Source organism: Colias eurytheme, chromosome 30 (genome assembly GCF_061535395.1).
Source record: "Colias eurytheme isolate Ceu_HAF_F1 chromosome 30, ilColEury1 Martin Lab GWU primary, whole genome shotgun sequence".
Classification (NCBI taxonomy): Eukaryota; Metazoa; Arthropoda; class Insecta; order Lepidoptera; family Pieridae; genus Colias; species Colias eurytheme.
In genome coordinates, this window is record NC_143009.1 from 3,544,178 (window position 1) to 3,560,741 (window position 16,564).

General features: G+C 33.2%; 1 protein-coding gene across 2 annotated transcripts in view; it reads right to left on the bottom strand.

Moving 5' to 3' along the window:
* LOC149895768 (uncharacterized) overlaps nt 1-16,564 on the bottom strand; it is a 65,311-nt gene that overhangs the window by 25,866 nt on the left and 22,881 nt on the right. For both annotated transcript variants that reach the window (XM_090118681.1, XM_090118680.1), the window contains exons 2-3: nt 15,089-16,494; nt 485-1,043 (exon numbers count right to left, since the gene is read on the bottom strand). In XM_090118681.1, the coding sequence (XP_089974807.1) occupies nt 485-1,043; nt 15,089-16,489 (1,960 nt within the window). In that variant the 5' untranslated portion in view covers nt 16,490-16,494. The remainder of the gene's footprint in view (nt 1-484; nt 1,044-15,088; nt 16,495-16,564) is intronic.

Below are 16,564 nucleotides of genomic sequence, written 5' to 3' on the forward strand. Positions count from 1 at the left end.
CTTTTCTCAATTCAAATTCAAATCCAAATTATATTTATTTGCAAGAATGTAGTTACAAATTATAGATGTTTTAGTAACAAGTAATAATAGATAAATAAATGTTTATAATAAAATAGATATAAAACCAAAAGAGTAGAAGAAATTGATGTAAGCCTAGGCGTTACACCTGTATGGCAAAAAGACACGAGATCGAAACCTCGTGGTCGAATTTTTTCTATTCATTAAAAAATTCTCATTTGAATGCTATAAATCTGAATATTCATAGATAAATTATAAAACTATATTAGTATTTGTTAAAAAAACTTTTCTCAAAAAATACTAATTCGAATTTAAAAATGCATTGTTGTTTATTTAACATCTACTCTACGACCAATAATAGCGAAGCAACAATGAAAAATCTCTGAATAGTTACATTAAATGTTTTTTCGACCTTTTTTTATTTCTTCGACATATTAAAATATTAAACTTAATAGAAATAGCTTACTTGGCACAAACGGCACGCCTGGTGTAGGTCTAGGAGGCCTGGTCTCATCAAGAATTAGGGACCCTTCGTTATATACCGGGTTAGGTACAATCGTCTCTTGATTGATGGTTTGTTCACCAATCGGAGGTAAATAACCGGGAGCTGATGTGGAAGTAACCACAGGAGGAATGTATGGTTTCACTGTTGGAATAATCGGTCTTGGAGTGGTCACGATGGGCGTGAAAGCTGTAGTACTAACAAGGTTAGTTCCGCTATTAACGCTATCTACAGGGGGTAGGTATGGGATACCGGGCTTCAAGCCACTGCCAATTGAACCAGGACGGTACAGTCCGTTGTTTTCGCTACCAGCTGAGAAAGAATCGGTTTCGATGAAGTTGTTCTGGCTTGTCACATCAGGGATGGGAGTTACAGGTGTTACGGGGGTGAAGGAAGATGCAGTGGAGCCAAAGGAGTTGGAAGATTGGCCAAAGATGCTGCCCTGGTTGAATGAACCACCTTGGTTGATGGAGGACACTTCGAGTCTGCAGCAGATTTCCGAACGAAGGTTGCAGTATTGCTTCTGTAACAAAAGAAAGTTGTGTTATTGGTTGAATGTTAAATATTGTAAAATTAAGCGTATTTATGTTCAAGAAAGCTTTCTCAAGTTGAAATATTATGAAGTATTTTATAATATAACATAATAATTATTAATAAAGTTGAAATATTAATAACACGCTTATATACTTAATTTTAGAAATTGTAATGAACCTTCTTCCATTGATTTTAATAAGTATTTTTTACTTTATGTATTTTGCCGCCCGTTTTACCCGCATTGCTCCACTCCTATATTATGTGTTAGCGTGATGATAATATATGTATAGCCTGTAGCCTTCCTCGATAAAAGTACGAACATTGATCGAATTTTACAAATCTGACCGTGGTTCCTGAGATGAGCGCGTCCAAACAAACAAACTCTTCAGCTTTATAATACATACTACTTATATATTTTTTGATGATTCATAAAAATAACAATGTTTGTTTCTCAAAAGTGAAAGCTCATGCATACAAGGTAAAAACTATTGACACCTCGTGAAATTGTTATTATTTTCTACTAACACACGTCTAACTAGATGTCATTAAATGTGTCAAATCTGATATTGTAATATAAATAACTAGTTGTGCCCTGCGGTTTTACCCGCAGACAAAAATAACAAAACCTTTTACTTTATTAAGCTTTTTTGAAAACCAATGTAGCCTATAGTAGAGACTATTCAATTGTTTAAAATTTCATCCTAATCGGTGATGTAGTTTACCGTGAATTCATAACAGATGGTCAGACAAACTAATCAGTACATAGTATAAAACAAAGTCGCTTTATCTGTCCCTATGTCCATATGTATGCTTAAATCTTTAAAACTTTCAGTTTTGATGTAGGTTTTTTTTTATTCAAAAGGAAGGTTTTAGCATATAATTTATTATGTTTTAGACAAAGCGGGCAAAACCGCGGGCCGAAAGCTAGTATTTTATAATTATTAGTATGGATATTTAATAGTTTAATTGCATTGCTGATTTATAAGTGTTTATATTGCTACATATCATTCATGGTCAGTTTTTAAAGAGGTTATGAATGTTAAATTCTAATAATTTCGTAGTATTATGAATTAATTTGTTTTCGAGTATCTGTTTTTAATGAACACTAATTAAATACGCATATATTATATCGATTATTTGATGGTACATTTTTTTTTAACTGTCGATATTTTTGTGTTTTACAAAATAAAAGATGTTTTTTTTTTTGTAGTTATTTTGTATAACAAATTATTCACGATGGTTTATATAAAATTAAATTGGGAAATTTAATATAATATAAATACTTAATTTCGCAATTAAATATTTTTATACTTAGCTTTACCACTAAGCCATCGTGAAATTATTTAAATTTTTCTTTGACACGTTAAAAATTGACAAAAAAATCTCCACGATTGTAACAAATCGTCTTCGATAAGAATTTCGTCTTCAATGTACTTTACAATAAGGGACAATGATGTAACTTTACGAGTATTGAGATATGAACCCTAATGAGCTAGACAGAGAAGCTATTTTTCACTGGCGAGATCAAGAGGTCACTTGTTGACATACATCGTATGAACTTGTTAAGGTACAGTCGTGAACATAAGTGTTTATAATAAAGTATTTATTAAAGAAATGTTGATAGTTGTTTATTATCAAAACAAAACGTTAATCATTTTAGAATCATTGTCTAAAATATGCATTATCTAACAAAAATGGTTTTTTTCGAAATATAATGAATATATTGAATTGTTATTAAAATTCATAAGATGAAATAATTGACGTCAAAGTACAGAACCAAATGGTTTCAGTTTCTAACTTATCAATGATCATAGACACAAAAAAAAATTAACGTCATCATTTTGCCCAATTTTTCTCAACATCTTAAAAATATTTCAACTAGTATGACTTAAAGACGAAAACGCATACATTCATATTCAAAATTTAACAACACATATTATGTATATAGGAAAAAAAGGTACATCATACTTTTATTTACGTTCATCGGTCAAAAAAAAGAAAGTAGTACTAATATATCACTTTTCTACATAACTGTACTTGTTTTAAATAGTCCCAAGTTTGATGTTCCGTTCATTCATCAACGTCTAACACATACTATAATTAACAACTGATTTACATGACGTAAGCAGTTTAACCGACTTTTCTAATGAGCTATTCATGATACCCACCACTCTAGTCTATATAATATATTAATTATATAACTGAAAGTAAAAGCAATTACTAAACAGAGATACCTTTTCAATTATTAGCTAAATACCGTAACTCAGTCAGGTTATAATAATCAATAGAGCTAAAAAAACACGCAAAAACTCATGAAATTATTGTATTGTCACCGATCCTTGATAAATGTACAAAGTTTGAATTAAATCTGTCCCTTTAAAATAGGTCAAAATACAGTTTAAATGTGTCGATTGCAAACAAGTCATACAAACATACTGGTGAAGCGTGTTCATAAAAAGGATAAACATGAAAAATAATATAGTCATTGTTACGGAATAATGTAGCTCTCTATCACAGATAATATACTAGTATGTCTATCTTTAATGTTTTTTTTGACGTGACAACGTCTGATAATTCGATAGAGCCGGCTGCACGCACGAAAAAACATGACTCATGCGGCGTTACCTCGCTCTGAGGCGTTCCATGTAAGGCTTGAAGTGTAAGCGAGAGCGCGGAACGAGCGACAAAGAAGCACAATCGGCCGTTGTCACGTTCAACTATCGTCAGTAAACCGACTTTACAGACAACCAATTTTTTACTATGTCCCATTTTAAAAAACAAAAATAAATGATCAATGGCACGATCATTTCTTTTTAATTTCCTTGTTTTGAATTAATGCTTAATAATAAGCATAAATTAAAAAAAGTATCTCAATATTTTCGTATATATTTTTAGCATCAAAAAGAAGATCATTCGATATATCCGAGAGAAAATCTTACAGTATCGATCCTTAATTCATAAAATATAAATTTCACAACATATTAATAAATAATAATATATTATTCATTATACAGTTAAATACATCAATTTTGTATACTTTAAGCATTAAACATGCCTGTCGTACGCTATTGACAATATGCTATGTTTACCTTTTCAAGCCATGAGAAATAGGCATTTTCGCAAATATAATATTGCAACACTGCTGTCAAAATAAATCAAGATGGCGTCAATCTAACTGTCAATTAGATTTATTCGATATACCATGGATAAATCTTAATATTGATAAGCTATGATTCAATGCATAGATATAGTTTATAGGTAAAATTATCATAATACGCAAATGCCAACTTAGCAAATAGCCCGAGAGAATTAAGCCGAAAATGGGCCATTAGCGGAAATAATTCGTGTAGTTTTGAAAATCGCTACAGTTATTCCTTGATATGTCCAGATGATCATATCGAAAGTCGAACTAAAGAAGTATTATTCTCTCTAATAATAATCTATCTACACACCAAAATTCATTCAATTCAGTTCTACAGTTTTTGTGAAGCCAAATACAAACATCAAAACTTTCGTATTTACTTTATTAGTAGGTACATCTATTTGATTGAAGAGTTGAGTAAATAATAAACTTAGATGAGAATAAATATAGTTGAATAATAGTTATGTATTTGATGAAGATATCAATAATTGCATTAAATATTTAGAGATAAATTTGATCCTACAAATTGGTATTTGCAAATATTATTGTACGAATTATTCACAGAAAACTTCTGCAATATATATCTACCTACTTAAGTATATTTTAGCAAACTTGGCATTATTTTATATTGGAAATACCTTTAAAAATATGAATGAATTTTATAATTAAATAAAATTTCATTAAATCACAAGTATTGCATATTACTTATATACTAAATATTATTTTAGACTAAGGTTACCAAAATGACAAAATATTCTTAGTTCTTGTCGTATTTTTTCTGATATACCTATTAATATTTTAGGCACTATAGTTAAAAAGCGACATCTAAACACATTGTGAAATTTCAAAAGTACACAATCTAAAATGTATTGCAATTTTATGATACAAAATTGCTTCACAAAAAAGAATCTAATTTAAACCGGTGTATTATACATTCGGCAATACCATGCAAAATTATTGACAAAAATAATCTATGCTGGCAGCCATATTTCAAAATGGCGACCTTTGACAAGTCAGCTGTTGCAATTGATTTTATTTATTGATTAATAGTGTATTTGGGTATTTAATGTGATTTAAATACTGGTTTTATAAATTATTTCTAAATATAATCAATCGTAATTTACGTACAGTGGTTATATCTTGAAATTTACTAAGAGCGTATACGCACTATGCGGGTAGCCGCATTGCGGGTAGCCGTCCGGCTGACCGCAAGCACAATTATGTACGTAATATTCATTTCTATGCGCACTGTGCGGTCTGCGGTAGCCGCATCGCAGTGCGCATAGAAATGAATATTACGTACATAATTGTGCTTGCGGTCAGCCGGACGGCTACCCGCAATGCGGCTACCCGCATAGTGCGTATAGGCTCTAAGATTTGGTTATCTGTGGAATATTTTTTGCCGCGAAAATATAAGGGTGAATGAAGTAATAAATATGTTTGACGATAGTCTGTTGATAACCTGGTTGTATATTATAGTTTATCTATCTCATTTTTATGTTAAGTTCCTATAATTATAAAAGTTAGTACCTATATGTTATCTTTACAGTCATGTATGTATGATGCATTTCATATTTTTCACCGATTTTTCTTGTAAGTTACCTACTAACCATATTATTATGTAGGTACTAGTTGACGACTGCTTGTTTATTTATTAAAAGTATCTACTTAGTAAATAGTGGTAGTTACCAAACATATAATGTGCCAGTTGAAGACTGTTTTTTTTAATAATAAATCAAATGAGATAGAACCCTATACCGTGTCGAAAGCCAAACCACTACACCACAGAGAAGATCATTAACAAAGTCTTGTATATTTTCGTATGTTTACGCCATATCTACGCAGAATCTCGGAAACCTTTAGCGTCTGATCACAGCCATTTATTATCATTATTATCAATATATTAGAATTATAAACAGTAGTTATCTTCATGCTTACATCCTTTGAACATTAGTTTATTTGTCAGTATTATTTTAATGGCGCTAAGCAATCAAATATATATAAATACTAGAGGTCCGCCCCGGCTTCGCCCGTGGTACATATGTATTTCGCAATAAAAGGTAGCCTATGTCCTTTCTCGGGTATCAAAATATCTCCATACCAAATTTCATGCAAATTGGTTCAGTAGTTTAGGCGTGATTGAGTAACAGACAGACAGACGGAGTTACTTTCGCATTTATAAATTTATAATATTAGTATTATGGATAAGCTACCGCGCGCGGCTTCACCCGCTTTATGTAAAACTTAACAAATTATATACTACCTAAAACCTATGCTAAAACTAATAATATGTTAAATTTTTGAGTTTGAATATTATATAGCCTATAGCGTTTCTCGATAAATTGTCAAATATAAAAAAAGACAGGTTGCACTCCGGGAGTGCCGGCAGAAGTGAAAACTTGATTATTAACGTTCAGCATGTTTGAAATTTTGGAATGGTATCCGTCTTACGCATGGAATATAAGGGCTTAAAAAAAAAAGTCCGTCTTACGCTTTTTCGATCAGGCCACGTGTCCTGACGCGAGTTTATAAGATTTTATACCCAACGCTGCTAAAGAAGTTTTCACTTCAAAAATAATTTGACTTTTTGAACATCTAATTCGTGGGATTAGCTTGTACAAACAAACAAACTTCAGATTTATTTTATTAGTAACTATAGTTATACAGTGGGTTTTCTTCTTGATAATATATCAGAGTGTACATACACTCTAGCTATCGCAAGATATGTATTTATTTAATAATTTATTTTACCAAACAAATAAAAAAGAGAGTGCGTGCTGAGCACACGAGTCAAAAGTGAAACTTCTTTGGCAAGATTCAAAGATGCTAAAATCGTCGCCTTACTTAATGACGTGACGGTATTGCCATGACGCGACCTTAAAACTTTACTCTCAACGCGCCTAAAGAAGTTTCACTTCAAAAATATAATTCAAAAGTACATATTATATTATGTTTGTTTTCGTATTACAAAGAGGATTTATCGTATGCTAAGTCAGTAAGTAAGTTATGCTAAGTCGAAATTTTATCGCGAATCTTTTAAACCCGGTCAAGGCTTGGTGGAAAGTTTTTATTGAAGTGAAACTTCTTTATTGGGGTTGGAAAAAAATTTAGTGTAACATTTATTCGTTACGCGTGACATTTTTCCGTTACGCGCCTTGTTTTACTTATCCCTACCACGCGTGATTCGACGTATTTCTGTAAAGTTGCATATAGTAAATTATTTTTTGAAAAATAAGGTCATAAAGAAGTTTAACTTCTTACGTGTTTACACTAGTACATTAATGCACACAAGATATGCAATGTACTTTAAGATATGCAATGTAGAGTAAACACCGGAATGAAATTTTACTTTATGAGTTAAATTTCAGTCTAATTTTTATAGTTAATTTTATTTTTTTCAGAAGATAAGATAGTTTTTTTTTTCTTCATTATCTCTTACCTTGGGCAGTCTAGAAGAGATCGCTAGTTAGCGATAAGACCGCCTACCGTGTTAATACATTTCGTATGATTGTAAATATTTTACTTGGTGTGGTATACTAAATTGATAAATAAATAAATAGTATGTACCTACCAATATACATCTTCTTATATATAAAATTCTCGTGTCACAATGTTAGTCTGCATACTCCTCCGAAACGGGTGGACAGATTCTCATGAAATTTTCTGTGCATATCGGGTAAGTCTGAGAATCGGCCAACATCTATTTTTCATATGTACCACGGGCGAAGCCGGGGCGGACCGCTAGTAATATTATGCTTTTCTTCAAATTTATTTCAGCAGGCAAAGAAAACGGAAAATTTAAATCAAATCTGCGTAAATAACTACATAAATGAAAATTACCAGTGTAGGTACTAATCTAAGAAATAATCTATCACTCTACCAAAATTCGTACATATCTGATCAACCATTTCTTGACAGAAGAATCAAACATACAAACACTTTCATAATAGTATTTTTTAAACTACCACAGACTAAAGCTAGCTCGTTATACTATACCAATGTAATTCTCATTATAATGTTGATGTCAAAAGTTGTGTCGAAATTTGACATGTGTCAACAAATACAGTATCAGAATTTACATAATAGCATAGTGCAAAATTTCTATCATATTGTGAAATAGAAGCTGCAGCCCGCGGCTTCACTCGTGGTACTTTATTAAAAGTAGCCTATGTTAGTTTACACTATGATCTATCTCTGCCAATGACATTATAAGTAACAGTAGATAGGCGGGGCGCAACTACAGTAGTATCTAATAAGGTTTTATCTACTAATGTGTTCCTAACCTATATATATATATATATATGTATATATATAGATATATGTATATATATAGATATATATATATATATATATATATATATATAAAACTCAAAGGTGACTGATAGAGTGATCTATCAACGCACAGCCCAAATCACTGGACGTATCGGGCTGAAATTTGGCATGCAGGTAGATGTTAGGACGTAGGCATCCGCTAAGAAAGGATTTCCCGAAATTCTTGCGGGAACGGGGAAAAACGGTGCACGTACAAAGTCGTGGGTGGAAGCTAGTTTCTTTACAATTTAATTAAACTAGAAAAACACAGAAAAATAGATATTAAAAACAATCATCCACTTATACTAGTTATAATAAGAAACGATTGAAAGGAAAAATCCAAGCATGGGAAATTTTAAATGATAACATGAAGTGAAACAAAGAGTCATGTTCTTTATATTGATAAGAGTAATTATATAGACAGAGATCGATGTAAATGTAAACATCGTGGCATTAAACTGGGTTTAAAATGCGATTTATTTCATTTGAACCGTTTTAAATAGACTTGAGACTACAAGACCACAGATTACACTAGACCGCGTATTTGTAAATTAGCTTGAAATCTGTCGGAGTTTACAAAATATTAAGTACACGAAAAATCGGATTAAAATTACCAATATGATCTTTACATAATATGAAAATTCATCTAAATAAAATTAACTTTAGCTTGAAATAACTTACATTTCACATTATAAGCATATTATACATTTACAAAATATTTTTTTTTTCGTGTAAGGATTGGGACTCGTATAATTAAAATTGGGTAAAGTCATGGTGCGAAGCTAGTAGTACCATATTTAGTAATAAATAAATATAATATTTATTTGCTTAAAACATGGCACATAGAGTTGTCAAAATATTTCGATTGTTCATCATGTTTTGCTTAGTCTAAAGCATGCAAATACTGTCTCAATTTAAATTAAATACAATATTGAAATAAAATTACTTTACAATTAATTGACAAATAACATTCCACTATAATTACATTTTAGGGCTATGCATATAATTATAATAATTAACATTTATAGTCAAAAAATTCTTTTATGCTATAAAAACAATTTAAGATCAACCATTTCTTCAGTTTATTTTTAAATACATTATTTTTTTGGTTTACACGGTTAAATATTTTTATGAGCATGATAGGCCCACTTTTAGAGTAAAGCGCAGTTTTACAACGTGGCATACTAAGTTTATCAGGGTCTCTAGAGGGAATAATGCTCACGTTCGCCGCCGTAAGTTCGACTTTCAACTTTAAGAAGAAGGCATGAAATAGCATATTTTAAAGAAGCGTTAGCCTAGGAGGTACCTAATGCTGTATATGCAGTTTTTAATTCTTGTATTCTAATACATATATCAAATTCTCGTATCACGGTATTTGAAGATAACCTCCGAAACGGCTTGACCGATTTCCATAAAATTTTGCAAATACCGCAGGTCTGTCTATCGGATATCATCTATTTTTCATATCCCTAAGTGATAAGAGTAATAATGTTTGCCGGGTCAGCTAGAAACTTTGTACAAACATGTTTACAAATTTTAAATGTACCTAATTTTTTCTTCTTGTTATTTAGAGACAAAGATGCAATTAATTCGATTGATTAAAAACTTAATAAACATGTAAACAGATATAAAGGGGTTTTTACAACGCAATTAAAAGATATACATAGATTATATTAATTCTTAGCCGTGTGAAGTTTGCTATGATAATCGTCCATTGTTTTCGTGATTATAGTTTTAATTACCGACGTCATTTGATAACTTCCGTTTATTTTGTCATTATTAATTTTTAATTATACATCGATCAGTGTTTATGTAACAAAAAGAAAAAATGACTGACTCCTGGTCTATGCAGACATCTTTTTTCACACTATAAAGAAACTAAACTACGATACTACAAATTTAAACAACTCATAAGTAGGTAAATCTTTACATAATATATTATTTCATTATATTATCTTTATTGCAAAAAAATATTTTACCGATGGTAAATACTTTATCCCTGATGTTATATTATACTTCGAACGAAGCCGGGGCAGACCGCTATAGTATAAAAAACGGACCACTGCTTTTTAAAAATACGAATAAACATCCAGACATGATATCTCTACATCTCTATATTTTATTTTCAAAATTGAACCCACAGCCTCTGTCGTAAGAAAGTGTCACCAACCACTGAGCTATCGAGTCTCCAATATCATATTTTTCAAACGTAGATAGCAGTAACTTAACAGATTATGTAATACGTGTAAATATCTGTGTTTTATTACTGTCAGTAGACATTACACCGAGGTAGCGTCAGCAAAAACATTTAAAAATTCAATTGTGTTTTTTTGTGAGAATGTACATTTGATCGTCAAAATAGATATTTGTATGATATGTAGGTATTTAGTTTTTGATAAGTAGAGTTTTGTCATAATAAATTCCAGTTATTATGGTTCCGCCCGCGGCATCGCGCGTTTTCAAAGAAAAGCCCGCATAGTTCCCGTTCCCGTGGGATTTCCGGGATAAAACCTATCCTATGTATTTATCCACATTTCCCTCTATATGTGGGCTAAATTTCATTGTAATCGGTATAGTAGTATTTGCGTGAAAGAGTACAAACAAACTCACTCAGATAGTAGCTTGGATTAACACACTTGGATAAAACCTATCCTAGGTTTTATTCCAGAAATCCCAGGGGAACGGTAACTATGCGGATTTTTCTTTGAACACGGGCGAAGCTACGGGCGGAAAGCTAGTGACTTTAATAATAGTGTTCACATTGATTGCTGTAGTTAATCTTAAATAGCACTGCAAACACATTTATTACCGTACTAGCTTTCCACCCGCAGCTTCGCCCGCGCAGTCAAAGAAAAACCCGTATAGTTCCCGTTCCCGTGGGATTTCCGGGATAAAACCTATCCTATTTCCCGGGGTAAAAAGTAGTCTATGTCCTTTCTCGGGTATCAAAATATCTCTATACCAAATTTCATACAAATTGGTTCAGTAGTTAAGGCGTGATTGAGTAACAGACAGACAGACAGAGTTACTTTCGCATTTATAATATTAGTATGGATTAAATATAGGTAATAAAATTAAAAACCTGTTTTGCTGACGTTACTAGAAATTGCGACGTCTACATGTTTACATACCGATATATTGCAAAATTTGACACACTATAACGGTTGACCCCTCGACTGTTAACAATATTATATATATATGGAATACGGTCGAAAACAAACCAGTATATGAATGAATAATTACTTTAAGTCTCGTGATTTCTTTTTCCATCTATATATCACTACATAAAAAGTACATAGTATAAAGCAAAGTCGCTTTCTCTGTCCCTATATCCCTATGTATGCTTGAATCCTTAAAACTACTCAACGGATTTTGATGCGGTTTTTTAATAGATAGAGTATTTCTCGAGGCAGATTTTAGTATATAATTTATTAGGTTTTAGACAAAGCGGGTGAAACCGCGGACGGAAAGCTAGTCTGTATATATTATATAAAAATGAAACCCGTTTTTATTGGTCACGGCATCACGCGTGAACGGGTGGACCGATTTCGATAATTATTTTTTTATTATATTCCTTGAAGTACGAGGAAGGTTCTTATCTAGAGAAAACGTAAATATGTACCACGGGCGAAGTCGGGGCGGACCGCTAGTAAATTATAATGCTGAAGAGCTTGTTTGAACGCGCTATTCTCAGGAACTACAGGTCCGATTTGAAAAATCATTTCAGTGTAACAGTGCATTTACATCAAACAAGCGAATGCTCATCCTAACCACTCCTAACCTCACTATGTCAAATTCTTTTGATGTAAACAGGCGTAGAGCATTCTTTCGTTGTTCTTAGTGCGTTCGAAAAGATTCTATGCAATGTTCTAATACTGAACAACACTGAATACGAGTTTTCGTTTACACTAAAAGATCACGAAAGAATGCTCTTACTCTAGCTCTAGGCTCTATGTTCGTTTGATGTTAATGCTCCGTAAGATATCCTATTTAATTTGATGACTTAAGCGCGTTTTTTTAACTAACTATATTATTTATTAGATGGTGTAATCTATACTAATATTATAAAGCAGCAGAGTTTGTTTGTTTGAACGCGATAATCTCAGGAACTACTGGTCCGATTTGAAAAATTCTTTCATTGTTATATTGCCCATTTATCGAGGAAGTCTATATATCGCTAAGACCAACAGGAGCGGAACAATGCTTGTGAAACCGCGGAGCACAGCTAGTAGGAGATATAACGGGTAAAGAATATTATTATGATTTCATAGACGCCATGATAACGAAACGTAGTTACTATTTAGTAAGTTCTTTTTATAATAAATGTAAGAAATCTGACATTTAAGTACAATGAACTTTAAAAATTGCAATAGTACTGTCAATAGAGTTATTGTATATTTTCTATAATCCAATACGGTTGTCATTTTATCTGTCAAGGTTTTTATAATTTCATAACAAGATTAGTATTGTATGTTACGTTATCACGTGTGAAACACTGTATCGATTTTGATATAGTATGTATGTATAGATAGCTCCTTGTTTTTTGAATCAAAAATTACTTTTTGTCGTAACTGGAATTTTACTTTTTATAACAAACGAAAAAAGATCACTATATATTATGTACTAGCTGTGCCCTGCTACCCACAGGGCTCCGCTCCTGTTGAAGCGTGATGATATTATATCTATAGCCTGCCTTCCTCGATGAATGGGCTATCTAACACCGACAGAATATTTTTTCAAATCGGATAATCGGATAATAGTTCCTGAGGTTAGCGCGTTCAAACAAACAAACTCTTCAGCTTTATAATATTAGTATAATAATTATGAACAGGTATGTATCAAAAAATACGGTGAATGACTCTTTTATAAAAACAAATTTAATTTAATTTATTCAGTGTATATTAATGACTTATTATCTTTTTTGAATTCATTATTTAATCGATATTTTTAGGATAAAACCAGTTTAATGTGCTTTGAAGTTTAATTTGATTCCAAAGTTTATTTAACTCGTTAATTTTTGATATCCATATTGGTTAGGTATATTATTTTTCTACTAATATTATAAATCCGAAAGTTTGTGAGGATGTGTGTGTTTGTGTTTGTTACTCTTTCACGCAAATACTACTGAACCGATTACAATGAAACTTAGCACACATATAGAGGGTAACTTGGATTAACACATAGGATAAGTTTTATCCCGCAAATCCGACGGGAATGCGGCTTTTGAAAACGCGGGCAAAGCCGCAGGCGGAAAGCTAGTACTATCATAAATCCCAGATAACGTTAAATATTTTTCATAAGATAATTATAGTCTTCAAAATGGCGTCTTTATAACATTTGTATTAACAGAAAATCTATCAGCATTTTTACCTAAATGTCTATATAAATATTTCGTCTTTCAAGCTCAAACAATTAATTACTAGAGAAGCACTTTTGAATCGTCATTACATATTTTTAATATTTACTACCGATTCGGAAAGCAGTGTCTATGGAGAAGGACCGGCAAGAAATAACTCCATAGATGCTCTTTTAAAATCATGTCAATATTACAGTTTAATTTAATTTATTTTCTTTCTTTCATTATTATTGTATTAGCTTCAACTCTAAATCAAACAACCGTTGTTCTACCTCTAATTAAAAAATACGAACAATTAAAAAAGGCAATCAATATATGATTCATCCACGGCCTCACATACCTACTCGATTTTGACATTTAATCACATGACCTTTCTAAAACTTCAATTATTTTTATTACACCATGCTTTTGAGAGGTCAAAAGTTTACCTATAACGAATATAATAGCTGATTAAGTGTTAACAATAGTTTATTTTGCGAACGGTCAAAACATTTATGTGAAAACCATGGGTATTATCTAACTAGCCGTGCCCCGCGGTTTTACACGCATTGCTCCGCTCCTGTTGGTCTTAGAGTGATGATATATAGCCTATAGCCTTTCTCAATTAATGGGCTATCTAACACCGAAAGAATTTTTCAAATCAGACCTGTAGTTCCTGAGATAAGCGGGTTCAAACAAACAAACAAACTCTTCAGCTTCATAAGTATAGATAGATATTATCTAATCGATAAATTTTGCGTAAAGGTTCGCGTTAAGCAGCGGTCTGCGCGGTCAATTTGATGATGGGTTACACGCGGTCAAAATTCTAGAGGTCAAGTGTGGCGAAATTAAAAAAAACACGTTTTTATTGGACATGTATGCAAATAATAAACGTTTTTTATTATGGAAATGTACTGAAATGTTCTAGCACGTTTTTGTGGTCGATAAAAGGTTGTCGTTATTTTAATTAATTAATTTATGTACATTTTATAGGATAGTAGAAATTGTATTTTTGTGACAAAAAGTAGTATATCCTTTTTTAACTACTCATGCCAATATCTACCACCATGTAATTATATTTACCTTTAAAATAATAACTTTAACTTTAAAAAAATAATACTGCAAAGTCTGCCCGCAACTAGTCATTTTGTATTTGCTTTGTAAGCATTTGTTTTACTATAACATGTTTTTCATAAAAAATATATTTATACAAAATAGCGTATATTAGAAATTAAACTATCCTTACCTTAGTTCTAGCCTGCAGCAGATTAGCACCATTGCCGCTCACAACACCATTGTTGCACTGTGCTTTCGGCACGCAAATGTATCCCTGGCCAGCACACGTTTGCTGAAAGTCACCGGTCTCCTGCACATTACCACTCCCTTGGAACAGCTCATCGATATTCTGTTGAGTTTGTTGTTGCTGGTCGAAGTCGAATTCGGATTTCTGTGTGTTTATTGTCACTCCAGGTGTTCCCGCGAACGGACGGGGAGAGGATCCCGTGTATCCACCGCCGTTAACAAATGATCCTTGAGATTCGTAGCTCGAACCGCTTTGGGATCCGAAACTGCTTGAGCCGCTCTGGGATCCGAAGCTGCTGCCGCTTTGCGAGCCGTAGCTGCTTCCACTCTGGGATCCGTAACTGCTTCCAGACTGAGAACCGAAGCTGTTTGATGCACCCTGAGCACCAAAGCCGCTCTGTCCCCCCTGAGCAGCAAATCCGTTTTGTGCACCCTGTGCAGCAAATCCGTTTTGTGCACCCTGTGCAGCAAATCCGTTTTGTGCACCCTGTGCAGCAAATCCATTTTGTCCAGCCTGTGCACCGAAACCATTTGACCCACTTTGTGCGCCAAAGCTGGATAAACCGCTTTGAGAAGCGAAGTTAGCTCCTCCGAAGTTCGAGTTTGCGCCTTGAGCGAACGCATTTTGTCCCAAACCACCCTGTCCCTTGAAACCACCGTTAAGGAACGGATTCTTTGACAAATCAAGGTCTCCCTTCGAACTGTATGACGATTCGAAAGAAGATGATTGGAAAGAAGATCCAGGTTTACCGCCTTGTCCAGTGAACCCAGCGTTTGCGAATTGACCGTTTAAGAATGGGTTGCCAGCGAGGTTCAAAGATGCATCGAGACCTGCATTGCCAGCAGCACCTCCGGTCGTATAGCTTGAGCTTTGTTTGCTGAATTTCTGGAAATTACCGCCCGTTTTGAACGGTGAGTCTTGGCCCATCCACCAGAAGGGGTTGGCAAGCGCTCCAGCGGCTAAGAAATTAAATTCGTTGTTGACATCAGCTGCTTCAGCGGCTTTGAACGCGTCTGTGTTTCCGTATCTTTGGATGACCTGGCCATCTTTTACTTTGACGCCAGCGCAGCCTTTTTCGCTTGAGCAGCCTTCGAAGGACTGTTGCGTGTGTACTTCAGATCCTGGAATCGCTTGAAGCGCTGCCAATACTTCTTTAGGCGAGTTAATTTTAAGCGGGCCACATGTTGAGCAACGCTCTACTCGTGTGCTTGGTTCTGATTCTTCAGCCTCGACTACTGGTTCTTTGGTTTGGGGTAATTCTTTGACATCTTCGATATTTTCTGGGTGTGCTTGGGCGCCTATAAGCAGGCATATGACCACCACTGTTTGAAGTAGTGGCTTCATTTTATCTGTGAACAATAGAAATTTATATTAATTTCATTTGGACATTGAGATTAATTCTATTTCAGTATACTAGAT